The sequence below is a fragment of the Poecilia formosa genome, unplaced genomic scaffold (assembly GCF_000485575.1).
Source record: "Poecilia formosa unplaced genomic scaffold, Poecilia_formosa-5.1.2 Scaffold112, whole genome shotgun sequence".
In the NCBI taxonomy this organism is placed as follows: Eukaryota; Metazoa; Chordata; class Actinopteri; order Cyprinodontiformes; family Poeciliidae; genus Poecilia; species Poecilia formosa.
In genome coordinates this window covers 1,782,779-1,810,037 of record NW_006800051.1, presented here as the reverse complement: position 1 = coordinate 1,810,037, position 27,259 = coordinate 1,782,779, and the positions used below count along the sequence as shown (strand labels likewise).

Here is a 27,259-nt window from a genome sequence, read left to right as displayed (position 1 = left end):
AACTGCAAAGCAGCTGAAACGCTGAGCTGAACACGTCAGAGCTGCTTCTGAACCGGAATAAATAAAACGTTGACCAGCTTGTCTGATGTTTGGTCAGTAGTTACTGTTTTCTTCATAACTTTGTGTTTTTGTTTTGTTTGAACTTTGAACTGCTGAGATTTGCTGCACAAACAAACATGACGGATTGACTGAGTTTTAAGTATCGCATTAGAAAAGGTTCATGGAAACGGCTGAGTCTGAAAACTGCCTTAATTTTGCCAAAAGCAAGTTTTTACTTTATTTTCTGGAGGAATTTTTAAAAATATTGATGCACAAAACGAGACGTAGAAACGCTCTCATACCCGGCGAGTCTGTGCCTTACCAGAGGAACAAACTCTGGGAAAGAGAGACAACGCTCTGGTCCGTGTTAATTTACATCCTCTACTTCCTGTTTGTTGCAGCCATGCGTAGCGAAAACATCTGATGAAATTATGCTGGTGAAACCTGGTTGTAATTGGCGACAGTGGAGAGGAAAAACTCACGTTTAACAGGAAGAAATCCCCAGCAGAACCAGAACCTGAGCGGCCATCTTTCACAACTGGCTGGAGCAGAACTTTCTCTGTTATTGGAAAGTAAAAAGTTAATTGGAAATTGTTTGGCTACATCATCTCCAGGAAGGAATCACAGCCAATCAGAGCATCAGACCAGGAGGGGGTTTATGAAGAGCTTCTGAAAAGCAGAAACCATATTTATGAGAAAAACAAATGCATCTTATGGAGCTTCTTTAAAGAAGCAGGTGATAAAGTAGAGCTTTCAGACTCAACCAGGTCGAAGGGAAAAGGCCAAATGGTTCTGATGTGTGGAAACAGATTTATTTCCTTTGAAACGATGACTTGCTGAGAGCAGCTCATTTCTGAAGCATCTACAGTTCAAAGGGAGGCAGAATCACATTAATGTTGAAGAAAACATTTTCATCAAGAAAAACGAGGACATTCCCATGAACACAAGCCGCCTGCAGGCCTTTCACATGACGCCGTGCCAACCCGTTGACTGTGACCACCAACAATCGGTTCCTTTAAAGCGTCTGAGGCCTGAGGAGCATCATGGATCTGCACTTCGGTTCTTCACATCTCACAGTCCGCTTCAATCCGATCCGCTTCAGTCCGACCCGCTTCAATCCGACCCGCTTCAGTCCGACCCGCTTCAATCCGATCCGCTTCAATCCGATCCGCTTCAGTCCCACTCCGGCCCGGTTCAATCCAACTCTGGTCCGCTACAATCCCACTCCAGACTCCCCCTAGTGGTCTGGAGGGCTTCCATTTTGTGGAACTTGCTGCTGTTTTTGCTGTTTGCAGCATTTTTTCTGTTGCATGTTTGTTGTGTTTCACCGTTTGCTGCATGTTTGCGTCTGTCGGCCATCTTTCTTCCCACCTTTGGTTTTATCACACAGCTAAACATTCAGATTCTGCTTCATGCAGTTTTTACTGGCGCATAAATATCATTAACATGAAGCTCCTAGATGATGTCAGAGAATGAGAAGCTGCTGGAACTGATGCTGTTAGAAACCGTCACACAGATCTGATTTATTAACATTCTGTCACAGTTTAATGTTTCGTAGGTTTCCTTGAAGAGTCCCTGTGAATATCTCACTTTTTATCTTTGACAAACAAATTCTCATGTGAAGAATGTTTTCCTCAGACAAGCAGAGCTAACATGCTTTATGTCTCAGCCAGGCTGAGTTATTCTGAGGCTTTGTTATCTTGTGTCTCTGTGCTACTCTGCTCCCACACACACACACACACACACACACACACACACACACACACACACACACAGCTGATATCACCGCATACCCACACAGGACAAACTGCAGAAGCGTGACCAGAAACCATGATCACGTCTTACACAGTTGGCAGACATGAGACAAATAAAGAATGTTGAAAATCAGCCCAAAGTGGAACAACAGCCTGAAGGTCTCAGAACTTTATAAAGACATTCTGGCCGCATTCGGACCCGCTCTGCTCACTGCGCTTTAGTCCAGTCCGTCTGCAGAGAATCCGGTTCAGTTTGTGTGAATGTGAAATCGAACTCTGATGTGAACTCTGGTCCACCTACAAACCTGAGACTGCTTTCACACCTGGTGGTCCGGTCGACCCGGTTCTACTGGAACCAGAACATCTGCTCCACCTCCAGCTGCTGTGGTTCTGAGTCAAACCAACCTGTTCCCCTCCTGGCCTGTGGGGGCGCTGCACCAAGAACCACTGAAGGAAACGACACAAAAACCTCTGAAGGTTCACATGCATTCAAACAGAACCAGAGTTCATTTCAACTGAACCCAACCGAGGTTTGGAGGACCAGAGGTCAGAGGTCGATTAGTATGCACACCTCACCAACCGAACCGGACTTTGACTAGGCAAACGGACTAAAGTTGGATTAAAGTGGAACTCTGGTTTGGTTTGAATGTGAACGCCACATCCCAGAATGCCCTGTGCTGTGGACTACAGCGCAGGGCATTCTGGGTAAATACAACCAAAGCTAACGTGCTAGCCTAGCGCTAGCAGCAGAAACGGCTCCTGGTCTTTAGCCTAAAGAGAAATCCTCCAACCGGTAAAATCTCCATCTTGTTTCCATCTGGTGAAGAAGGAAGTTGCTCTCAGTGTTTTCAGAGGTTTTTGTGTCGTTTCCTTCAGTGGTTCTTGGTGCAGCGCCCCCACAGGCCAGGAGGGGAACAGGTTGGCTTGTTTGCGATCAAACTGAGTCCAACAGACCATCAGCTGTGAAAACAGTTTTAATCTCAGCTGCTTTTCCTCGATCTTTGTCTCCTTGGGTTCATTCTTGGATTGTATAAAACAGAATGGAGAGCAGAACGGTCACTGCAGACAAAACTTTGTCCAGGCATTTTTTAGCTTCTCATCCCAGAAATGAACAACACTGGAGGAACCAGTTCAGGAACTACAAAACTGGACAAATTCTGCTGATGTTATGAAAAAGTTTTCTGCATCCCAGAGATTCAGGAGAAAATTCAGATGAATGTTTGTGTCCACTTCCAGAAAAGAAGGCAGGACGGCGACCACATGAGGCTGGATGTAAACCGATCCCCATGGTCTGAGCTTGTGCCAAAATCTCTCTCTCACACACACACACACACACACACACACACACACTGATGTGTGCACAGCCACATTCCACTGCAGGCTGTGAGAGGCTGGCTCAGTCTGTCCTGAAGCCTGGAGCTGTTCTCCACTTCAGAGCGGAGCAGGAAGCCGCAGCGCAGACCAGGGGAGGTCTGACAACAAATTCCAGCTTTCCCAGAAAACATTTTACAGTTTCACGCTGATGGAGGATCAAGCCTGGCTTTGATTTCCTGCAGAATCAACATGCAGAAGAAAGCTGCCTCTCTGCTTCAGATATGAGCAACTTTTCCTGGCAGAAACACAATTTGGAGATTTGGAAACATTTGATGAGAGTCCTGGAGGTCCAGCCAAAGGACGGGTCAGTCATGGCGAGCAGAATCCTCCAGCCTGTAGTCATTCTGCTTTAAGGAGAAGAGTCGGCCATAGGGAGCAGGAAGACCCAGAGCGACCCGTTTACCTGCTAATTCTGACATGATGCTTGGCCTCCATGTTGGACGCCGCTCGCTGTTTCTGCTCACCCTCCTCCTGCTGACTGTGCGCCGTGCCGAAGGCGATCAGCAGAGGTTTCATCAAATTCAGCATGGGCAGTGCACCTACACGTTCATCCTGCCTGAGGAGGGACAGGCCAGCTGCAGAGAGGCCCGAGGCGGCGGCAGGACCAGTCAGCACGACGCCAACGCCATCCAGAGAGACGCGCCGCCGGCCGAGCCCAGCCTGAAGATCCAGCAGCTGGAGAGCGTCATGCAGAACTACACCCAGTGGCTGCAGAAGGTAAACCAGGAAGGTGGGCAGCAGGAAGCTCCAGGAAGCTCCAGGATGCTCCAGGAAGCTCCAGGAAGCTCCACACGCTCTGCTGCGTTTGCTCACAGATCAGGCAGTTTTTAGAAAAACCAGTTAGATTCAGAGGAAATCCTGATGCTACTGTAAGAACAGGTAAAGTTAGGAAACAAGCATAAAAATTCAGGTTGTACGTTCTTCATATTTCACATAAGTAGTTACGATATCAGGATGACAGACATTTTTTCAAGATGACCATAAAGAAGAACTTTGTCTTTATGGAAAACATGAAGTTCTTCCGTTTTGGAAGAACTTTATGTCACATCATGAGAAACTGAGGACTTTGCTGTTTGCGAGTCTCACACTTGGAAGAAAATGAAGATATGACACAAGCAGTGGTTTTAATGGTTAGCATTAGCTTCTGCTAACTTTTATGTGTTTAGCATTAGTGGCGCTAAGATTACTTTTTTAGTGAATTAGTATTTAGATAACTTTTTGCTGCTAATTTTAGAGCAAACATATTTTCCAATGTTCACCAGGAAAAGGAAACTTCAGGATTTCTACGGTTCAGATGACGCTGGCTGTGATTGGACACCAAACATGTTCGACTAATTGGTAACTTTAGAGTAAAATCAGTAAATATGGTTCATCTGAGTTCAGTTCTTCATGATTTGACACATAAACAATTTATATATGATAAATATAAACATTTGGTGCAAGAACACGTTTTCCTTGGCGGCCATCTTGAAATTTTCTATGTTTATTATTTTATTTTTTAAAGCAAGCCCTTGGGAACAATTATGCAAAGTTAGCTTCTTGTATGCAGATGTGAAAGATTTCGCTGATCTGATGAACGTTGTTTCTCTGAGGACTTCCTAGATCTTGGCGTCATAGAAGTGCAGAAATAATCTGAGCTCACCAAGTTGAGTTTTATCTGAGAGAAAGTTTCAGTTCCTCTGGACGCCTCGTCAGAAACGTCGTGTTGGTTCTGTGCTCAGCAGCAGGAGGTGAAGAAAACGGCGTCATTATTCCTGTTGGTTTGAGTTCAGCTGCATTCAGCTCAACTTTCTGAGCAGATCTGTGGCTGTTCGGGTGAATTCTCCTGTTTCAGCTCCTTCCTGCTGCGCTTTGCAGAGACGGTAGAACAACGATCATCTCAGCGGCTGATCTGGTTAAAACCTACAGATTTTCCCAGATGGATTATCAGATGTTGATGGTTGATTATAATTTTACTCCAAATGAAATCAGAAATAATTTCTCTGATTAGTCAGCAGGAGACAAAATCCAAATCTTCTGATCTTCCATTTTCTGAGTCGGACCAAATTTTATTTTTTCTCTCAACATTAAAGTCATACAAGTAAAAAATAAATAAATAAAATAAAATAAATAATAAAAAAAATAAAATAATAATAATAATAATAATTTGGAGTAAAATAGAGTTTTGCTTCATTTTATTTTATTGTTTCTTGTGGAGAATTTTGTTCAAAAATGGTAGAAAATTTGAGTGAAATTAACAGATTGAGGCTGAAGAAACATTTTTCCAAACAGATGATTTTAAATCCCATAAGAAACAAATAAACTGGTCTGATCAGTAATGCAAACATCCAGGATGTTTGACCGAGGAAACGTTCTTCTGATGCCAAACGGAAGCAAAACGTCTCACTTTGGTTTTAACTCCAGGTGCCTGAACCTCCTGCAGGTTGTTTTTTATTCATTCAGTGAATTTATTTAAGGACAGAGACGAATCCAGGCTTCAGGTTCTGGACCGTCGCTGGAAGTCCGACTGTCAGCCGACGTTCCGGCTCAGCGTGAGGAACAGAGGAGCGATCTGATTCCCATCTGAACGATTCCCATCTGAACGATTCCCATCTGAACGATTCTTATCTGAACGATTCCCATCTGAACGATTCCAATCTGAATATAAGAAATTAGTTACAGAAATTAATTAATTGACAGTGTAAAAGTCTCTATAATGTTTATGCATTTTAACACTTCGTTTGCGTCGATCCTGAACAAACAGAACAAAAATGTATTTCATAACGAACGCGATTAAACTGATAAATAGAAAACCATCAAATACTGGGAAATTCAAAGCTAGTCTTTATGTTTCTGCGTCCGTCCAGCTAACTAACTGGATAACTAGATATCCATCTCTAGCTATCACAGATCATTTCTATTTTCTACCACACTCAGATCTGTGTTTTTCTGTGTCCATTCAGCGGTTTTTGGTTTGCTCCTCTAACTTCTCGCATCGTCTTTCTGGTTGCAGATTGAGAGCTACGTCAGGGAGAGCATGAAGACGGAGATGGCTCACCTGCAGCAGAGCGCCATGCACAACCACACGGCAGCCATGTTGGAAATGGGAACCAGCCTTCTCTCTCAGACCGCCGAGCAAACGCGCAAGCTGACTGACGTTGAGACTCAGGTGGAAGAAGCTACACGCACAGAGCCTGACATTCATGTGTTTCTTTTGTGCTTTTGATGAAGCTAATGACATCCCAGGCTTTAGTCAAACTTTTATTTTACCCTGAAATTTGCTCCATTGAAGTCTGAAACAGCTACCTGCATGTTTCAGCAAGCTACATTTAAGACTTTTTAATGCTAGCTTGAATTAAATTTAAGATATAAAAGACTAAACATAAGGAGTGTCTGGGGATCTTCACTCTGACGACAGCTAGCTGGCTACCACCGGTATGCTAGCTGCTAGTTAGCCTCAGCCGGAAACTTTACCCTGGCAGAAAAGAAAAACAACTAAATGAACAACAGTTAGCGTGTGATCAACATATTTAAGGCTAATTTATGTTTTTATGAATTCAAGGTATTTCAAGGCCTTAATTTTAGAGTTTTTAAGAACCTGTAGACATGTTGTACACTGTGAATATATGGAAATAAAATTAGTCTGACCACCTGAACATGATGGAAAAACATTCAAATAAAACGATAAATTCAAAGGAAATAAAATAGTGAACTATCACACAATCTTACAATAAAATGTCTAAAAAATGACTTTTTTCTGAAGCGTGTTCATTATAATCATGTCAATCACTTTTCATTTAAAGAGTTTTATCACTTATATTTAAGTCTTAGGAATATAAACCGTTTTTTTCTCCTTGTTGCAGGTTTTGAATCAAACGTCGAGGCTTGAAATTCAACTGCTGGAAAATTCCCTTTCCACCAACAAGCTGGAGAAACAGTTAATGATCCAGACCACTGAGATCAGCAAGCTGCACGACAAAAACAGGTAGATGTGGGAAACCTCACCGGACAGATTATTCAATTATTCATTTCTATACATCAGAACAGTTTCCTCAGTCCAGGTTTCTGCAGCAAACGAAGGGAACGGCGCCCCCTGGCGGTGCAGAATGAGAGTTGAACCTCGGTTTGCTGCTGACTGAAACATTTCATCTGGGAAATGCTGCAGTGAAGTTATGAGGAAAATCATCTTTCTGTGGGATTCAGGACGTTCTGGGAAATCTGAATTATTTAGAAAAAATAGATCAGGTTCTGAGAAACAACTTTACAAACTAAAACTGTCTTTAGTTTTAATTTGGTCAGTAGAAAACTAAATTATCGTCCGTTACACTCTGACTTATTATTAAACCCTAATATTACCAGATATTAGGGGTTTGTGGGGTTTAGTTACTCTTTAATTTGTTTTTATCAGCTGTTCTTTGTTTTTCTCACTTTGTGATTTTATCTATAAATCACGTTTTGAAATAAAGTTAATTTCCGTTCTTCCTGTTTCTGTTCACTAACTCGGCTCTTTCGGAAACCAGGGCTGAAACGTTGGATCAGTATTTATTTTCCAGAAACAATTAATCCTGATTGGATATGAAACCTGTGAAGGCTGAGAAGGGAAGGTTTGAGTTTGTTCAGCTGACCTTCGTGTTCACAGCCTCCTGGAGAGGAAGATGCTGGAGATGGAGAAGCAGCACGCTGAGGAGCTGGAGACGCTGAGGCAGGAGAAGGGGAGCCTGCAGGCGCTGGTGGGCCGGCAGAGCGGCGCCATCCGGCAGCTGGAGGCTCAGCTGATCCGGGCCAGAGGGAACAGCAGCCAACTCAACTGTTCAGGTTTTACAGTGCATCGGCGGCGCTCTGATCAGATTCATTTATAAAACACTTTATTGATCCTGCTGACACTCTGTGAATCATAAGTTCGTTTGGATTTGCTTCATTCATTTAGAAACCTGTAATAAACGTTTATAACTGGTTCAGATTACTTTTTAACCTCTAACCGTTAATTTAAGTAATTAAAGTCACGTTTGTTTGGAAATGTGCCGACGGGGTAAAATTATGTTTTTTGGGCGATTTCTTAACAGATTAACTTTTGTTTTCATCACAGTTGAAAATATTTTTAGTTATTAGTTTGCCTATTTTTTCAGAAATAAAGTTCATATATTCTGAAGTTGGAAGTGCTGAGGCTTTGACTGGAAAGTTCTGGCTTTGGAGCGCAGAATGAGGAGAGGGGAGCGCCCCCTGCTGGGGGACCGAGGCACTACCAGGCTGGAGGCTGGAACTTTAACACTTTAAAACATTTTTCTTACTGTATTTACATTGTTTTCAGGCTTATGTCAATTAAAATGAATTAATATTTACTGTAAACCTTTTTTATTGTCAGTTGTAAATATTTTCTTTTTCTGTCAACTCCATCAAACCTTTTAGTTTTAAACTAGGGTATAATAAAAGTTTTCCAACCTTTCAAACTATCCAGCAGTAAGTGGGGGAGGGTTGGAGAAAGTTTGCAGTCGAGGAAATGAAGTTAAATTAACTGGTAATCAGTGTTAGTTAATGTGTACTGTCCTAACAAATAAATTATTTACTGATTTATCACATTTCTTGATTTGGCCACAGTTTATCCACTGAAACTTTGACATCATCTCTTGACCCTCTGCAGCCGCAGCGAACCAATCAGGAGCTGCGGATGAAGAGAAGAAGTTTGCTGACTGTGCGGATTTATACAAAGCTGGCTTCCACAAAAACAGCGTTTACACCATCCAGATAAATCCACAGGAAACTAAGAAGGTACCGTTGATCTGTGAAGAAAACAGCCGCTTCTGATGTTAGCAAACCTGAACCGAACGTTGGGTTCTGGCCCAAACGACCCGGTGGTCCCGATGGTCGTCACACAGCGCCGTTAGCTCTGCCAAAGTCTTAAAACTTTCCAGAGCAAAATCACACTTTTTATGTCTGCAGAACAAAACAGCTTCATCAGGTTGATTCATCAGAAAAGCTGGAATGAAGAGCATGGAAAGTTTATATCGATCTTCATCAAAGCTGCTCCTGCTGCAGGTGTTCTGCAACATGGAGAGCGCCGGCGGCGGATGGACGGTCATCCAGCGCAGACAAGACGGCAGCGAAGATTTCCAGAGAACATGGAAGGAGTACAAGCTGGTGAGACGCTTCGTTTGTAACCAAGAGCAAATTGATACGGCACAGAACAAACAGGTCGATGTGATTCAGATAATCTGTGTGAACTGAAACCTTTTCAGTCCTGATTTAAAGGACCAATAATTTCTGAACTTCTCAGGTTTTCAGGGAGTTTTTTTTCCCAGAGCTGAGGAATAAACCACAGCAGCTGGAACATGAACCAGCAGACCCCTCTCCTGTCTGCAGGGCTTTGGGAGTTTGCTGGCAGAGCACTGGTTGGGAAATGAGCATATTTATCAGCTGACCAGCCGGCGGCAGCAGGTGCTTCGGATTGAGCTGACGGACTGGGACGGACACCAGGCCTTCTCACTCTATGACCGATTCCAGATCGGCAACGAGAAGCAAAACTACAGGTAATGTTACCCAAAGACACGTCAAACGTAAGAACCTGGGTCACTCTGCAGGCCTTGGACTACACCGTTTGTAGAGTCGCACATTCAAAAACTAATAAAAATACTTTGGGTTATTTATCCTGCCATAAAAAACAGATGGAGGTTCATTTTTTCATATTTTCACCATGTTATCAGTTATAAAGGTTTCAGTTGCAAACTATCAGCTAAATATTTTACCGTCATTTAAATATTTAGATCCAAACTAAATATTTAGTTTGAAGTAATATTAAGTTATCAGGGTAAATATTTAGTGGGCAGGCTAACTATTTAGCTCTAAGCTAAGTAAATGTGTAGTGAGCTCTGAGCTAGCTACGCATGTAGTTAGCGTGGAGCTAGCTACGCATGTAGTTAGCGTGGAGGTAGCTACGCATGTAGTTAGCGTGGAGGTAGCTACGCATGTAGTTAGCGTGGAGGTAGCTACGCATGTAGTTAGCGTGGAGGTAGCTACACATGTAGTTAGCGTGGAGCTAGCTACACATGTAGTTAGCGTGGAGGTAGCTACATATGTGGCTACAAACTAAATATTTACTTAGAAGCCAGAAATTTAGTTAGCAAGCTAATTAGTTCCCTAAATATTTGCTGAGTAAGTTAACTATTTAGCTACAAACTAAATATTTATCTCTAAGCTAGCTAGCTAAATATTTAGCTAATACATAAACTCAGTTGTGGAAGTGGACCATCAAAATAAAAGCTGAGAACTTCTAACTGCTGCTGACTCTGAATGTTTCAGTGCTGATGCAGATCCATTAGTGAAGCTCTGAGCTGCCTTTGAATGGGATCATACTTCAGAAAACAGAAGCGATCCGAGGCTCCTGCTCTGACCTGAAGGGACTCGGCGGACGTTGATCTCCTGCAGCGCAGCGCCTGCATACCGACCCCCCTCAGGAAACCTGAGCCTGAAATGACACCTGCTGGCAGGGAGAGGATTGTCCTCTGCAGCTGCTCGCTGAGATGCTTTCAGTTGGCGATCAGAATGCCGCCTGCCGCAGCTCTGAGCGCCGCCGCCGGAGCCCGGCCTGTTAACAGTCTGACACCAGAACCGCTCCAACCGATCCGCTCCTGGAAACCTGACGAGCCGCAGCCTGGATGATCCACCACGACCAAACAGCCACGATTTATGAGGATTCAACAGGAGCTAAAACCTCGTTCCGTTGGGTTCAAACCTTCACCATGCAGTGATTCGATCTGCTTTTCTCAGATCTGACGGCTCCGCTTTACAATAAACACATTTAATATTTACACTTATGAGAAAAACACAATTAGAAAGTTTCCTTTATTGTAAATATGAAACCAAAGGTTTACTTCCACATTTTGTTCTCAGTCTGAAGTTAAACCAAACGTCTCGTTTTAGTTCAGTTATAATCACTGAACTTATTCTGTCTGCTAAAAGTCACAATAACCAGAGAAAGAATCAGAGATCCATTTATCTTCAGAACCAGAACTTTGGATTTCTTCAGAATTTGGTTTGGATGCAGTTTCTCCAGATGTTGCTGTTGGCAGGAAGGATCTCCTGTAGCAGTCAGTCTTACAGTGAATCAGAAGAGGCTTCTGACTGAAGACTCATGTTGTGACACGCTAACATCTCAGGATCAGGGCAGCAGAGGCGATAATCCTCATCAGCTGTTAGCTAGCTCTGCTAACCTGCCTCCTTTGCTTTTGCTGCTCCTCTAAATATGCTGTATGGTTAGAGAGACGGAGTAGGGGATCAGAACCTGCAGCCATGTTCTATTGAACGAGACGATACCTGTAATATTCTGGCTGGATCCATTCTTGAAGTTCATCCGGTTTGCCTGTCAAAGACTTCCTGTTTCCTGTCCAGACGGTTTGAACTTCCTCTCTCTGCTCTCTGGTCCTCACCTGCTTCCAGCCTCAGTTTCACCTCCTCTGGGATTCGGGGTCACGGTTCAGGTGTTTTTCTTTTTTGCTAATCAGCTGCTATAAACACCTTGTTGCCATGGTTACACATCATAACTATGCGAAAGTGAAAAGGTCCTTCTAGCTGCACAGCATCGAGAACCAGAGAGAACAGCTGCCCAAACACAGCAGGGACTAAACCGCCCTCATTTAAACAGTTTACACTAAAATGCTTTTTTCTCTGGCCGTTTTGTTCCTCAGGTTCTCCGTTTTGCTGCACGTTGTGAGCTTTTGGTGTTTTCCAGGCTGTTCCTGAAAAGCCACAGTGGGACGGCAGGGAAGCAGAGCAGCCTGGTGATCCATGGAGCCGATTTCAGCACCAAAGATCAGGACAACGACAACTGCTCCTGCAAGTGCGCTCTGATGCTGACGGGCGGTGAGTCCAGACAGCCACTTATGACCCACGCTACGCAGCTGCACTGCAAAACATCTCAGCACGGATTTATGTCCCGGTGCAAATACTTTAGTTCACTTTAAATAAAATGAAACTGATCTAAAGTAATGTTTCAGAAGTCAGAGGAGTCTGTTTTAAGCAATAATTCTTGAATATTGATGAAAAGTATGGGCAGATTTTTTCCACTTTTAACATCAGAAAAGTTATAAGTGGAAAATTCTGAACCTAAATCCCTGGTTAGGTCAGTTTTCCTTTCCCGCTTTGAGAGTCTTAATTTTCCATTGGCAAATAAAGAGAAATTAGTCCCTGGATGGACAGATCCCAAGGAAATCTGTGGAGCTAAATTGGAGTTGGAGCCATAATGTTTATATATATATAAAAACGTTATTTTTTTCAGTATAATTTTCTTTATGGCACCAGTGTAGCTCCATAGAATCCAAGTTCAGAATGGAGCTGTGTTTCATGAACAACCAGAAATCCAGATGCATGTGAAGTGAACTGCATGTCGTCGTAAAGCGGTTTATCGTCTCATTTACGTTAAATATTCCTCATTTTCCGGCCCAGGCTGGTGGTTCGACGCCTGCGGCCCGTCCAACCTCAACGGGCTGTACTTCAGCCGCGGGCAGCACGTAGGGAAGCTCAACGGCATTAAGTGGCATTACTTCAAAGGACCCAGCTACTCCCTCCGCGGCACCGCCATGATGATCCGGCCTCTGGACTTCTGAACCCGAAGCTGCGCTGGAACAAACTGGCATCAGGATTTATGGTTGTTCTAGATTTTCCTTTAAAATGGACAGAAATGTTCTGCAGTTTTCTGCCATTTTGGCCAAATTGTTATGGCTGAAAGGGGAAAAACTCGGTTGATTTTCTAAAATGATGTTCATTTCAGCCATTTATAGCAATTTTCCAGCCGGTTGAATAAATGTCTGTTATTAATATTGTCCAAAGTACATTTACAACAGCTGCTGTTATTGCTTTAGAAAATGTTGTACATACTGTAAGAAGTGTATGCACTTACTGTTATGAAAGAGTGTAATTATTTTAATAATTACTGTGAGTTTAGCTTTAAGATCAAAATAAAGTGAGGTTACACAGTGTGAAATTATAAATAAAGACTAATATGGGGAATTATTAACTAATTTATGTTGCAACTTATTGTCAGGAGACAGAAGTTTGTCTGATGGAATCTGATTTCACAGAACAAATTTCAAGTATTCACAGCGATGGTTGGATGAGTTATGAAAGTCATCTTTAAAAGGTTTGTGGTCAAATTATAAATAAATGGGAGGTAAAAGACGGGGAACTAGAACATTTCTTATAAACTCAAACATGACCTGCCAAAGTGTGTCCGTCGGTTGGAGCCCAGCGTTTTGATGCTAAAAATTAGCATCAATGCTAAAGTAAGCTACAATGTACTCAACAGCATGTGAAGAGTCACAGGCATGTTGAGCAACATGGACTAACTGCATTCAGTATGTTAAAATACTGAATGCAGTTAGTATTACATTAAAGTGTATGAGCTAAAATGCTAATGTTAGCCTAAATGCTGCCAGTGGGGCGTCATTAGCATGTTACACTGACCTCCTCTATTCAGTGTGCTAAACAAGGCTAATAAAAAAACCCCTAAAAAGCTCATTTTAGGAAAAAGGGGAAAAAGCGACTGCTAATGTTTGTGCTAATGCTAATGCACTGCCATGAACTGGTGGGGGGCAGTGCACTGCTAATGTTTGTGCTAATGCTAATGCACTGCCANACTGCTAATGTTTGTGCTAATGCTAATGCACTGCCATGAACTGGTGGGGGGCAGTGCACTGCTAATGTTTGTGCTAATGCTAATGCACTGCCAGCACATCGTTACCAGAAAACGCGCTCATCTCTTAGCAACAGATTATTGTTCAAACAAAACAAGATTTCTTCCCTTTTGAAATACTATTTACACTACTGACTACTTAACAGTTATTTGTGTTGAATATATTATAAAGCAGATATTCGACACAAAAGAAAGAATCTGATTTAAACTTCGTGGCAGTTTGTTACCAGAAAAAAAAGCTCATCTCCAAACACCAAATTAATAAGTAATACTAGAAAATTTCTGAAGAAATTTAAACAGGGCCTGACTAGTTTATGTTATGATTTCCTGGTTAATGAAAACGTGGCATTTAGGATTAGAACGAGGTGCTCAACCCTGAAACCAGGCTTCTGACGCACCTATCAAAATATTCACCAACATCCAACACATTTCTAACTTCATTAAAGAATTTTAAAAAATCAACAGGTTCAGATTAATGACCCAACAAAAATAATAACCTCAGTAATTATTGTTTCAATCAGGTGTTTCGCAATTCTGTGCATTTTGTTTACATTACCCAAAATGAGAAAAGGTGACTCAGAGGTCAGAGGTCAACAGCCAGGCTTTATGCTGGTTGAGTAAATTCAATGTTAATGTTGTATTTTTAACACCTGGAGCCGCCAGCAGGTGGCGCTGTGGGGTTTGCCCCAGTGCTGAGCGGCATCAGAGTTTCCCCCTAAATGGGACTAAAAGCAATAATCTGGGTTATTTAGCCGGAAAAATTTGGATTTATTTTCAGATGTATATTTCCACCATGTTTTTAAAATATGTACAATTCGGTTATACAAACTAAATATTTAGCTTGGTAATTATTTTTATTTAATTTTCAAGCAAAATATTTAACTAGCAGTTTGTAAAAATAAATATTTAGCCTAATTCAATATTTAGCTAGCAAGCTAAACATTTTGCTAAAACTTAAATATTTATTTTTGCCAACTAAATATTTAGATCTGAGCTAAATATTACAAACTAAATATTTACCTTGGCAATCATTTAAACAAAAAGCTAAATTTGTGATTAAAACTAAACATTTAGCTTTCAAAGTCATTGTTTAGTATGCAAGCTAAATATGTAGTTTCAAGCTAACTATGTAGCTTTTATCTAAATATTTAGCCCACAATCAAAATATTGCAATATTTATCTTGCTAATATTTAATTAGCAAACTAACTTTTTTACAACTCCAAGTTAATAATGTAGCTTGCCAACTAAATTGTCAGTTAACAAGCTAAAGCATTAGTTTATAAGCTGCTAGCCGTTAGCTTTTAAATAAACTAAATGATTAGCAAATAAAATATTTAGTTTGTAAACTAAGCTCAGTTTGCTAATTAAATATTTAGTTTTCAAACTAAATATTTAGCTCCAAGCTAAACGGATGGATGGAGGGCTGACCTTCCCACCATCCAGGACTTGTACAGGTCAAAGGTCAGGAAAAGGGCAGCCAGCATCTTTGCAGACCCCACATATCCTGGAGACAAACTGTTTAAACTTTCACCTTAAGGTGGCGCCAAAGACAGTTTCTCCCCTCAGAAATCAGGACTTCAGTTTTCTCTTCTGCTTCTGTAAAAACACCTTCCTTCAAACTATTGACGAGAAAAACTTTGTTTTATCAACAGTTCTTATATATTTACAATATTTTTACCATATGGAAGTAAAATCACATTTTCTGCTTCTCCACAGAGTAAATCTGATTCTGCTGCTGCATTAGAAAAGCAAGCGGTGATCCTGTTCTTCCATATTGTAATAATGCCAGTTGTGACGGTTATAATTCAGTTTTTATGAGGGAGCCGTTTTCTGTTTGTCTTTGTTCTCTGCGGTAGCCGTTCACATCAGGCTTTAGGTTTCTGAAACAGAGAGTCTGATATTGTTGAGCTGCAGAACAAACGGCGGCTTTATGCAGCGAGCCGCCGCCGCCTGCGGCCGGTTGAGTCACTGGTTCCAACCTGGCAGCATCCAACACATTTACATCGAGATGTTTTGCAGCCTAAAGCTGCAAAAATAAAAACCCCAAAGGTTAAAAACGGCGTCTGGAAGCGACTCAACTTTCTGAACAAAATGTTTTCCTGTTCGCTACAAATGAAATCAGGGAGTAATTCTCAATTTGTTGTTTTTGAGAAGAGGAAATGTAAAGACGCTTTTTCCTCTTTTCATGATTTGAAGTAAAATTTCAGGTTATTTTTATTTCTGGATCCAGCAGGAAAGAATAAAATTGAAAGAAGGAAAAATGATTTTATGTCAGAACCAGAAAAACAAAAACTTTCATACGCATCATTTATGTTTTATTATTTTAATCTGAAGCACTTTGTAACATTTGGTGCACAAATAAAGTATTAAATTCATTTCCAGGGTCAAATATCTATAGTTTAAAACAGAAAATGTATCAGCTGATAAGTGTTTTTGTTCTGCAAAACATGAAATATTACCAAGTCAATATCTCACTATGCATGTAATAAGATAAAACTGACTTACACAACTTTTCAGTAAAAGTAAACTTGTTTTGAGTGAATTATTCCTTAATACTGATGAGAAAGTTCTAGTTTAGTTGACATCGTTTCCCTTATAACAAGACATTTTCCTATAAGTGAAATAATCTATCAGAGTAATTAGTATTTTTTTCCTCAATATTAATTATTTACTCAAAAGAAGCTTCTGCGTCTTACTGAAAAGTTATGTGTAAGTTCATTTTTGTCTTATTTCAAGTGCAGTGACATTTTCAATCAGCCAAAAATACGTTGTAAGGTTTTGTGTTTTTATGCGAGTTTAAATAAATCAGAACTGAACGTCAACGCCGCTGCATGCAGAGGTTGCAGGAGTCATGCAAACTGTAGCAGCTGCAGAACAAGCCGGGCTGTCAGGTCTGGACCTGAGGGAACAGAGGGAACCTTTCTCTCTCCTCTCATCGGGCCTCTGAGTGGGCGTCCCGCTCCACGTCGGCATTCCTGCCTGGGTTCACGGCTCTCTCCCGTGTTCGAGTCCCACAGCTCTGTGACATGGCTGCCATTGTTTCCCGGCCGCTCCGGACCGCAGGGCCCTGCAGGGGGCCCGGCCCACTCCCTGCATGCTTCTGTCAGGCCCGTGGGTCGAGTCCTGCAGGACAAACATGTCTCCGCCGGAGCCCGTCCACATTTCCCTGACTGCACAGGAAACCGGGACGCCATGTTGCGTTCTCCCACAGGATTCCTGAGTGGAAGAGTTCAAGCGCAGGCTTCGTGTTTTTCCACTTTTATTGGACTTTTGATTTCCTGCGAGTCAAAACGATGAGCAGCTCAAATCCTCAACATCCCGGACAGTTCAGCACATCACTGATTTTCAAGATGGCTGACAGTTTTGAGCTTTTTAAGACAAATATTCCATAAAATGTCACTTTTTCATGACTAGGATTAACTTTGTCACATCAACTGTTTATTGTTGCGACTTTAACAAAATCTAGAAAAATCAGAAACTGAGGACTTTGCTGTTAGCGAGCCTCACAGCAGGCGGAGAGACGTGAGCCAGTCGTCTTCATGGTTAGCTTCTGCCAATTTGTTCATGTGCTTAGCGTTAGCCTCAATCAACATTTTAGCGGTTCAGTGTTAGCTTCCAGTAATTCTTTTGTGTTTAGCATCGACCTCCTCAAATGAGCATCAGGTTTAGCATTAGCTAGTATATTTCTGTACGTTTTGCAGTTTAGCTTCCACTTACTCTTATGTGTCGAGCAACTTAGCGTTAGCTTCTGCTGTTGTGTTTAGTGGTTTAGAAAATCTATAGGATTTCTATGGTTAAAATATGTAGGTTATGATTTGACACCAAGCACATTCATCTGATTGGTGAATTTAGTGCAGAAATTAATTTTCCATGACAAATATGGTGGGGTCACTTTGGAAAATTAAAAAAAGATAAATAAAAACAGTAAATATGATATCTATGGTCCAGTTATGTATAATTTCACACCAAAAGTATTTGTGATAAATATTACAACTTAGTGCAGAAATCATTTTTCCTGTGACCATCTTGAAGCCACCAGACTTCTTGGTGTTCAACATTTTTTCCTTGGATCATCTGCACCAGGTGAGGTTTTTACACCTGTATGTGAAATATTGGCTAAAGTGGCCAAAGAAACAGGAAGTCCTAGATTACAAATTAAAAGCTCCTACATGCTCTGGTCACATATAAGGAAGAAAAGTGGAAATTAAACAGAGGCCTTTCAGTCACATGTCGTGATCCAGTTAAAGGTTTTAAACTAATCCTGTTTCTGCTGCTGTGAAGCTCATCATCACCTCAGTCTGAATCTACACCTGTTAGTGTTTCTAACAGGTCAGAAGGTTTTGCTCTTGGATTTGAGTCGTTATGAAAAGTGGAGGTGTTTCTGAGGCTGGAGGAGTAGCAGAATCGCTTCATCAGAAACAAACGCCGCCGCCGATGATTCACCATGAGACGCTTCGCTCTGCAGCAACCAGGAAGCCTGGTCCTGTTAGCATCAACATGCTGATGCTAAATCTTGTCTTAAATAGACAGATGCAAATAAGATTTGGTTCTTTGTGATTTTTATGAAGTCAAATGATTCCTCAATTCTCCAGAAATTGTGTTAAGGCTGAGATAACATCTAGAAATATGTTTCCTCATCAGGGAAATTTAATCTCTTTTTCTCTAAAAGTTTCTCTCTGGAGCAAAAATAAAAAAGCAGCCAAGACAAAAAGCTATTTGTGTGAAAATATTAATATTCTGCTGCTGCTTGGGTGTTTCCAACTGAAGAACAACAGAAGCTGCTTTGTTCTGCTGCAGCATCACTGGATCAAACAAACAGAACCAGGACTTTCTGTGCTGTTGGACATTTGACCAATCATCTCTAACGCGTTTCTGGAGCTTCATGCTCCCTCAAGCAGAAGCTGCACAGATTCTGTGGGGAATAAACACCATATTCCCTGCAACTCTTTTCTGTTTCACTTTCATTTGCAGGACAAACATTCAAGAAAAAAATGATCAAAAATCCTTAAAACTTTTTGTTCCAATGCAAAAGGTCTGAATATTTTCACCAACCTTCAACTCAAAATCCAATATGGCCGCCGTTTGAATTTAAAAACAAAAAAAGATGTGGCATGTGGCTAACTGCAGCATGTGGCTAACTGCAACGTGTGGCTAACTGCAACGTGTGGCTAAAAGCAGCTTGTGGCTAAAAGCAGCTGGTGGGTAACTGCAGCTAGTGGCAAACTGCAACATGTGGCTAATGGCAATGTGTAGCTAACAACAGCAGGTAGATAAGAGTAGCATGTGGATAAGAGTAGCATGTAGCTAATGGCAGCTTGTGGCTAATTGAAGAAAGTAGCTAACAGTAACATGCATTTAACAGCAGCATGTGGCTAAGCTAACGGCAGCTAATCCTTTCTAAAGTTAATTAGCTCAACAGAAATCGAACCATTCATGTTTGCAGATGAGATCATAGCTGCAGCCTCCACTGAGCGTTGCATGATGGGTAAATCATGGTTGGGTCCCATCTCACACTGGAACATTTCCACCTCCACCTTTGATGAATTAAAACTAAGGACCAAAGACTGGTTGGAAGTTTGTTGGGGTCACCAGGTTTTCTCTCGGCCCTTTGTGTTTCCAGGCCTTCGTCTGGGTTTCTCTCTTTCTAATTTAGCCGCGGCGCATCGGCAGCTTTCGGTCCAGGCCTTCATCTGGGTGGCTTTCCATCTAATTTAGCCGCGGCGCATTAGCAAGACGTCTGAGGGCGGCCCAACAATGGCCTCTCTGTGCTCGGCGCTCCTTTGCATCGGGCCGTGAGTTCAGCCTCAGAGATAACCCTTGTTGTCCCCTGTGGCCGGGGTGAGACAGATGGGGTGAGGAACAATGGCCGGACCCGTGTGGAGGGCGGCAGCGACTGACACAGAATGTCTGGACCGGAGCCAGAACCAGAACCAGGCCAGCTGTCTCCGCCCTGCCCGACCTCACCCGCCCCGCGGCGCTCCGGGGTCGAGGCGATGACACGGAGCGACGGCCCGCCCCGGCCGCGTCAGACGGGCCGAACACACCCTGAGGGAGCGGCACAGCTGGGTGTTGGCAGCGTGGGCAGCGGATCAGAACCAGAACCCTCCGCGGCAGATATAATGGCTACAGCGAGCACCTCAGGGCAGAGCAGCTTCGGGCTTGGAAAGAAGAAGAAGAGTCCCGGTCTGATGGATCAGCTAAGCAAATTGTTTGGAGGAGAGAAGAAGAAGAGGAGCAAGGTGAGCTTTGAGTCTGGAGCAGCAGCCTCCTCATGGCGAGCTGCACGCTCTGGAGTTCTTCCATCCACTAAACTTTATGATAGGAATCTTTCCAGTCTTGGGATTTGTGGGAATATTTTGAGAACTTCAGGAAATCAAAGAACTTGTTTGACAATTATTAAAATTAATTTTGTACTCCTCCTCCTTTCTGTTGGTGCAATTTTGATTTTAGGGGTTTTATTTTCAGCATATTGTGGATCGGAGCACTTAGTTTAGTAATTATAGACATACTTCAAGATAAAGTATGTTTTTTCATGTTATACATTTTAAGATTTTAAACATTTATGCAGCTAATAAAAATCCAAGGCTACATTTGTGTGCATGAAACTGATTAAAATATAATTTTTAAAGACTGTTTATTTTTAAATCACTCGTTTTCTGTAAATACGACTAAATTAACGCAGTTGTCTCAGCCTGACTGACCTCTTACAGGATACTGGTCGCTCCACTTTGAACTCTGAACTTTGTTTGTTTGCTGAATGTTTCTGTAATTTGCGTCCGACCTGCTCAGGGCTCGTTCAGGGGTCACCTGGCCGCCTCGCCCCAGCAGCCCTCTGCCCGTCGTCGGACCAATGAAAACGCCGTGGTGCATTTCTTCAGGAGCCTTGTGAGTCACACTTTCCTCATTTAACTTCTCTGCTTTCACATCAAAGTTTCATCTTAATCTGCATCCTAACAGCAACTCCATTTTTGGAAATTTCCTGCATTTTTTCCTGCAGGACAGCAGCAGCTCCTTCACATCCTGCACTGATTGCAAAGCTGCTTGATTCTTTCACCTGCTTACTAAAAATGAAAACCTGCAGGAAACGTCCATCAGAGCGTGTTGTTGTGTTTTCTCTGCCCTGTTCAGTCAGTCACGCTGTTGTTGTTGTTGTTGCTTTGGTGTTTCTCCTGCAGGTTTCCTCCCCGCCTCCTAAATCCACGGTGAGTCTCACTTTTTGTTTCCCCACATTCAGCTGCAGGGTGAAGTTAGAGGAAAGAAATGCTTTAAAATGATACGAGTTTGAATCCAGGAAAGATTTCTGATTATTGAGAACGCTCAGCAGTTCTGGCTTTACTGCCATCTGCTGGCAGCTTTAAAGAATGCACCACAGAGTGAAATGCGCAAAGTTCTTCAGAGAAAGCGCGTCACAAAGGAGATTAAAATGTTCTCTAAACATTTATGAGTCTCTCATTGAAGCTCCATAAAGTACAAATACCTTCTGTTGAAAACTCAGCAGGAATCCAATTAAACTCCTTTTAATCCAAAGTTTACTGTCTAGATTTGTTGCAGAGCAGATTCAGTTTCTTAACATCACATTCATGTTGCAGCGCTAAGTTTAGTTTTATTTCTAGTGGTGTGATCTCCCCTGGTGGAGTATTAAAGACCAGGCAGCAGAAACGGAGTGGTCTCTGCAGGAGTCGGAGCCTCCTCAAAGTCCTTTATGGTGATTACTGAGTCCTGAATGAAGAACAGAGGCAGCAGCAGCATATCGGTGACATGGATGCAGTCAGGCACCTGTTGGGTTTAGTCATCGTTGGTCCCTCCAGGTTTTTGCGATTATACGATCATGGAAATTCATGCAAAATCAACAAATCCCTGCATTTTTCCACAAAAATTATCAAAAACATCAAGTTCAAGCAATATTCAGTATTCCTTATTTCTACACTACTGCCTGAGCCTAAGCTGAAGTCGAGTAATCGTCCAAAGATTCACATTTACTGTCATATATAAGACCAGGCAAATCAGTATCATGGTTTTCCTCCTCATAGCCCAGTAGACCCGGTTCTACTGGAACCAGAACATCTGCTCCACCTCCAGCTGCTGTGGCTCTGAGTCAAACCAACCTGTTCCCCTCCTGGCCTGTGGGGGCGCTGCACCAAGAACCACTGAAGGAAACGACACCAAAACCTCTGAAGACACCGAGAGCAACTTCCTTCTTCACCATGGAAACAAGATGGAGGATTTTAGCGGTTGGAGGATTTCTCTTTAGGCTAAAGACCAGGAGCCATTTCTGCTGCTAGCGCTAGGCTAGCACGTTAGCTTTGGTTGTATTTACCCAGAATGCCCTGCGCTGTAGTCCACTTCCTGCTTCTGGAGCGGTCTCCAGTTCGCTTGGCGTTCACATTCAAACCGAACCAGAGTTCACTTCAACCGAACCCAGACCGAGGTTTGGAGGACCAGAGGTCAGAGGTCGGTTAGCGTTCACACCTCACCAACCGGACCGGACTTTCTGGGAAAACGGACTGGTGAGAATGCAGCCGTAGGATCCAAACATCAGGGATAACATTTGGTCAGTTTATGTGACGAGTTGTTGGTGAGAGTGTCGGTTTGATTTGTTGGCGGTTCTGCTCTGACCCGGTTCTGTTTCTGACCTCACTGTCTGTTTCTCTTTCATGTCCAGTGGAGAGAAGTCTTGGGTTTGGTACGTGACACAGTCGAACTGAGCATGTGCAGTGACCCCTGATTAAAACCGTCTGTGGAGAACTTGCTAACCTCCGCGTCCCCGTTTCTGCTTTCAGTCCCACGTCGGCCATCTTTTTATACCCTGCGCCCAGTGGGACCTCATGACTCAGAAACGCCCCCTTCACTCACACACTGATTGTTTTAACAGACGGTTTTGTTCAGTTTGAGAACAATCCTCTCTCCCCCTCGTTTGCTTCCATCCAGAGCGACTCGCTGCTTCTGGATTACTTTGAAACCGCTCGGCTATTTATGACCCGGTAAACACCTTCTCTTATAGGAGCTCTCGGCCTGCTCCTCCTTCCTCCTCCTCCTCTTCATCTTCTTGTTCTGTGTAACTCCTCCACCTCCTTAGTGCCAGAAATAACTCACCAACCCTCCCTTTGTGTCGTTTCATCTCTCAGAGCAATTTGACGGTTGTTCTCAGAACTCTGGACTTTCTCATCCCCGTTTCTTTCCCTCCTGACGAATGTTTCTGTTTTTCTTCTTCCACTCGTTATTCTGCTGCAGTAAAAGTTTAAACATTGCTGCAGCAGAGGCACCAAACATATGAGCCATTTTTCTTTCAGCGTAGCAGCCATGAAGAAAACAGCTTTAGAAAATATTAAACATTTACATCCTCACACTTCCTGTCCTCAGAGGAAACTTGGTACCAATGAGCAGTGGATGTTATTTTCTGCAATTCATTAAATATAGTCAGAAAGTTCAGCTCAGGCCTGGCAAATCTACAGAAATGTTGAACTGCCAGATATTGGAAATAAATTCAGGAACAGCATCTCGTTTAAATGAAAAAACTTGTCATAAGATATAAAGTTCATCTCAGTTTTTGTCTGAAACGAGAAAGCTTCTTATTAGATATAAAACTTGTGTCAAAATAAGAAACTCAATTGAACAAGTTTTGAATCTCATTTTAAACTCAGTCAATAACACAAACCGTTTCTTTAAAACACACAAAGTCGTCCTTGTAACTGAAACATGTGAGACTTCATGCATGTGTTTGGTGTGGAGAACGAACAAACCGAGAACCTGCTGATGGTTTTGGTCCAGCAGCAGCTGCTGGGATGATCTTTGTTCCCACAGAGATTAGCAGATTAGCATTAGCTGCTTTTCCTTTACAAAACTTTGTAGATTTTCCACTAATGTCCAGAAAATTTCTGTTTCTACTGAATCAGAAGCTGTATTAAAAATCACACCTGAATGAGTTTGTTCATGCGATAAGTCAGTAAAATGGATGAATACATCAGGCTGAGCTTTCAGCTCACTGAGGGTCTTTTTCCAGGCCTCTGCGTCGCGAACTGAGAGCACGAAGTCGCCGGTCAGGAGACGCAGAGAACAAAGCACGCTGTCCAGGATCTTCAACCTGGTGAGCTGCCTGCATGTTTGTCTCCTTTAAAGTTTCTGTTTTCTCCCTGTGAGTCTGGGCTTCAAAAGCACGTTTTCCTGTCTGTGTTCACGCAAACGCATCAGTGACGCTCTCCTCCGAGATCAGTGAGTAGCTTCACCAGCAGCTCAGCCATGCAGCTAAATCCATCAGCTTTACATCTGCCTCATCATCATCATCACCTAACAAGCTGCAAAGCTGCAGCATCATTTTATGCTGAAACGTCACGCAGCCATGGGAAAAGAAAGTACACCCCGTTTCATTCAGAAGGTTCTAAAGATCTTCCAATCCTACTAGAAGTAAACAAAACACAAATGTTTGCAACAGTAAAGTAAGTACACCCTTCCTCTTAGGGTTGGATTAAGCGGTTTGGATGCGGCGTGTCGGTTTGTGCCGACAACGCCAGGGTGGAAAACCATCTGGGAAAGTTCAGAGGTCATCTCCAAACCACTGTCCATCGCTCTCCAGAGAGGAAGATTATTCCAACAATATCTTTAAACATACAAAATAGTTGAAGAAAAAACACTTTTAAAATGTAAAAAATTAAAAATATAAATTAAAAAAAAGTTTAATAATTGGAAAAAAAATTAAAATGGGAAAAAAATTATTTTAAAAAATTTACATAAAACAAATATTCCAAGAGGTAAGCATCTCAGCATGAAGCTCAGAGAGACTCCACAGGCCTCGTTAGCTGCTTAACGGTCAGGACACTGATCCAGCATGGAGGAAGGAAACAAGATGGCTGCCGGATTGAGGTTAGCAGCGACGAGACTTCTGGGACAAGGTCCTCGGGCCAGATGAGGCCAGAGAGGAGACAATGGACCAAAATGAAGGAAACCCAAACACAGCAGACCAAGTGAGAAGCACGGTGGTGGAGGAATGATGGTTTTCCAGGACAGGAAGAACACAGGTGTCAAACTCCAGACCTGAAACTTTCCACGTTTCTCTGCTTCAACAGACCTGAATCAAAAAGTAGATCATCAGCGCTCTGAGGAACTTTCACCTTTTGGTTCAGGTGAGTTGGATCAAGAAGGCATCTGAAGGCTGCAGAGTCATTGAGGCCTGATGATGTGGAGCACATCCAGGTGATGTCCATATTTATTTTTCTGGACAAAGAAAAATAAATATGAAGTTGCAGTAGGTCTAACCTGTTGATGGTACAGTTGGGTTTAAGGTTCAGAGAAAATAGTTACAGGTATTTTCCTAACTGTTCGATTTTAGACCAAAGGTGCAACATTTTTCAACCTGTTCCCCTCCTGGCCTGTAGGGGCGCTGCATCACGAACCTCTGAAGGAAACAACAAAAACATCTGGAGACACTGAGCACAACTTCCTTCTTCACAAAATGGAAACTAAAATGGAGGCGTCAAATTTTAGCAGATTTCTCTTTAGTCTTTGGCTAAAGACCACAAGCCATTTCTCTCGCTAGCGCTAGGCTAGCACGTTTGGGTTGCATTTACCCAGAATGCCCTGCACTGTAGTCCAATTTTCTGCTTTAGACCACTTGGCGTTCACATATGGATTGGAACCGCATCAGAGTTCACTTCAACCAAACCCTGACCAAGGTTTGTAGGCAGACCAGAGTTTGTTTTTGGTTCCATTACGCATTCGCACCTCACCAAACAAACCGGGCTTTCTACACAAATGGAAAAGGGGACAATGGGACAAGCCTAGTTAAATCAAGGTTATTATTATTATGATGTCCCTAAAAAAATGATGCTGTTCAACAAACGTCAGAAGCCTTCAGACGTCATCCATTAACTTGTTCTGCAGCCACTGATTGGCCAAAGTTGGGTCCAAACTGGGTCATCAGCAGGACAATAATCCCAAACACAGCGGGCTGTCAATGGTCTACTCAAAGTCCAGATCTCAACCTGACTGAAATGCAACATTTGTTGATAAAAATTGGTGATTTTGGAAAGATTGTGGACTTTCTCATCCCCATGACTGTAGATGCAAATATCCATCATTCATCCGTTTTCAAACAGCTTCTGACACCCGGTCTTTCTGGAGAGAATGACTGTTTTTAACCTTCCTCTCTTCGTCTGTCCAGGGAGAAACCAAGTCCCGTCCACCCCCAAAACGCTGGAGCACCATCTTCTAAGCTCTCCGCCGACCTCCACCGCTTAGATCCAACGGGACCAGAACACCACCAGGAAGGAGAGGCGGATCCCCAGGAGTCAGACCCACAACCTCAACAAATGTTAACCGACTAACGCAACGCTTCTCCAGACTGAGACAGATTTTTGTAAAATCTGGAGAAAAGTAAAGTTTGACTTTGTTGCTTCTAAAGAATGTTTGAATGTTTCTGAACCTTCCTGCTTTCCGTCTGCTGTCGGGTTCGTTCTGTCTCGGTTTCCTGCCTGAGTGACGTGTCGTTGCTGTCGCTGATGTTTAGTTTTAATCAGAACTTCATCTCTCTTCAAACGCCAATTTAAATATCAAATAGGTCTGTTCTGGTAAGATTTGATGCAGCTTCATGTTTGAGGTACTGTAAGATGCTAAATGTTACATGGCCCTTTTCACTGCACTGTACTAACTCCTAATCTCATGATATCTGTGCATCCTAATGAAGGCTTTAAGGAGAAGATGGCAGACATGTCGTCTGAGCTGATGGTTAAACCGTAAGTGAATCAGAGGTTTTAGACGGAGTGAGGAGATCAGAACTGTAGGGCAGCATGTTGGGTTCAAGTGCTAAATAATTTCTCATTTGTTTTCATAAGTTTGTTCTAACAGAAAAAACACTGTAAATATCCATTTATCCTCCCTGATGTTTATGTGAAACAGCTGTGCATCGTAGCAGAAACTCGTTCAGTCTCGTCTTTAACGGTCAGTAAATGTGGCTTCACACCAACCAGCCTGTTTGTTGCATACATAGTTTTTCTCACTGCTGGTCAATTATCCTTAAATTATGTGAAAAAAGTTAACTAGATTATGTCACAAAGACATATGGAGGAGAGGCAGAGTGCAACACCTGCAGATAGAAAAAGAAATATCCAAACCAAATCAGATTAAAAACAGAAACTCAGTGCGTGTGTTTTCTGGATCATAGAGCATATCAGGACCTTTCATGGGGTTACACCAACCTTCGACAGACCGATGTCTGCGGTGGTTAAGGTCAGGAATATTGACTTGCATCTCAGTAAATCAGAATATTCTGATGAGGCTCATCTGTCAGCAGGTGCTAAACATTCTTCATTAAAACCACATTTCTGTATTAAAAGTATTTTTATTGGTCTGATGTGATGTTCTAATCTTAAATGTCATGTTTTCATTCACTAAAAGCAGAAAATCATCAATATTAACAAGAATAAAGGCGTAAAAACATCA

The 27,259-nt window shown here is 42.4% G+C and overlaps 2 protein-coding genes and 2 long non-coding RNA genes across 4 annotated transcripts; 3 read left to right on the top strand and 1 right to left on the bottom strand.

The window, feature by feature from the left end:
• The first annotated feature begins 2,764 nt into the window (after positions 1 to 2,764).
• Positions 2,765 to 13,146, top strand: angpt1 (angiopoietin 1). The gene is made up of 9 exons (XM_016675320.1): positions 2,765 to 3,884; positions 6,160 to 6,315; positions 7,010 to 7,131; positions 7,786 to 7,961; positions 8,785 to 8,912; positions 9,180 to 9,281; positions 9,504 to 9,670; positions 11,869 to 11,999; positions 12,582 to 13,146. Exons 1-9 carry the CDS (start codon positions 3,585 to 3,587, stop codon positions 12,740 to 12,742), a joined length of 1,443 nt encoding a protein of 480 aa, XP_016530806.1. The 5' UTR covers positions 2,765 to 3,584; the 3' UTR covers positions 12,743 to 13,146.
• A 6,570-nt stretch (positions 13,147 to 19,716) lies between these two features.
• LOC103143496 (myelin basic protein-like) lies at positions 19,717 to 27,259 on the top strand. The gene is made up of 6 exons (XM_007560064.2): positions 19,717 to 20,067; positions 20,618 to 20,713; positions 21,004 to 21,030; positions 22,491 to 22,511; positions 23,829 to 23,912; positions 25,983 to 27,259. Exons 1-6 carry the CDS (start codon positions 19,732 to 19,734, stop codon positions 26,031 to 26,033), a joined length of 615 nt encoding a protein of 204 aa, XP_007560126.1. The 5' UTR covers positions 19,717 to 19,731; the 3' UTR covers positions 26,034 to 27,259.
• Positions 22,638 to 23,822, bottom strand: LOC107837090 (uncharacterized). Its single transcript, XR_001663074.1, has 2 exons — positions 23,502 to 23,822; positions 22,638 to 23,464 (listed from the first exon to the last, which is right to left on the bottom strand). It is a non-coding gene; the product is annotated as an uncharacterized LOC107837090 (long non-coding RNA).
• LOC107837091 (uncharacterized) lies at positions 24,492 to 25,241 on the top strand. Its single transcript, XR_001663075.1, has 2 exons — positions 24,492 to 24,786; positions 24,889 to 25,241. It is a non-coding gene; the product is annotated as an uncharacterized LOC107837091 (long non-coding RNA).

Bases quoted from the DNA above. Each gene is read 5' to 3' on its own strand.
- angpt1 (XM_016675320.1), top strand. From the start codon at position 3,585: ATGATGCTTGGCCTCCATGTTGGACGCCGCTCGCTGTTTCTGCTCACC. The intron at 7,962-8,784 runs GTTTTACAGTGC...GACCCTCTGCAG, and splicing joins CAGCCAACTCAACTGTTCAG to CCGCAGCGAACCAATCAGGA. The intron at 8,913-9,179 runs GTACCGTTGATC...CTCCTGCTGCAG, and splicing joins ATCCACAGGAAACTAAGAAG to GTGTTCTGCAACATGGAGAG.
- LOC103143496 (XM_007560064.2), top strand. From the start codon at position 19,732: ATGTCTGGACCGGAGCCAGAACCAGAACCAGGCCAGCTGTCTCCGCCC. The intron at 20,068-20,617 runs GTGAGCTTTGAG...CGACCTGCTCAG, and splicing joins AGAAGAAGAAGAGGAGCAAG to GGCTCGTTCAGGGGTCACCT. The intron at 22,512-23,828 runs GTACGTGACACA...GTCTTTTTCCAG, and splicing joins GGAGAGAAGTCTTGGGTTTG to GCCTCTGCGTCGCGAACTGA.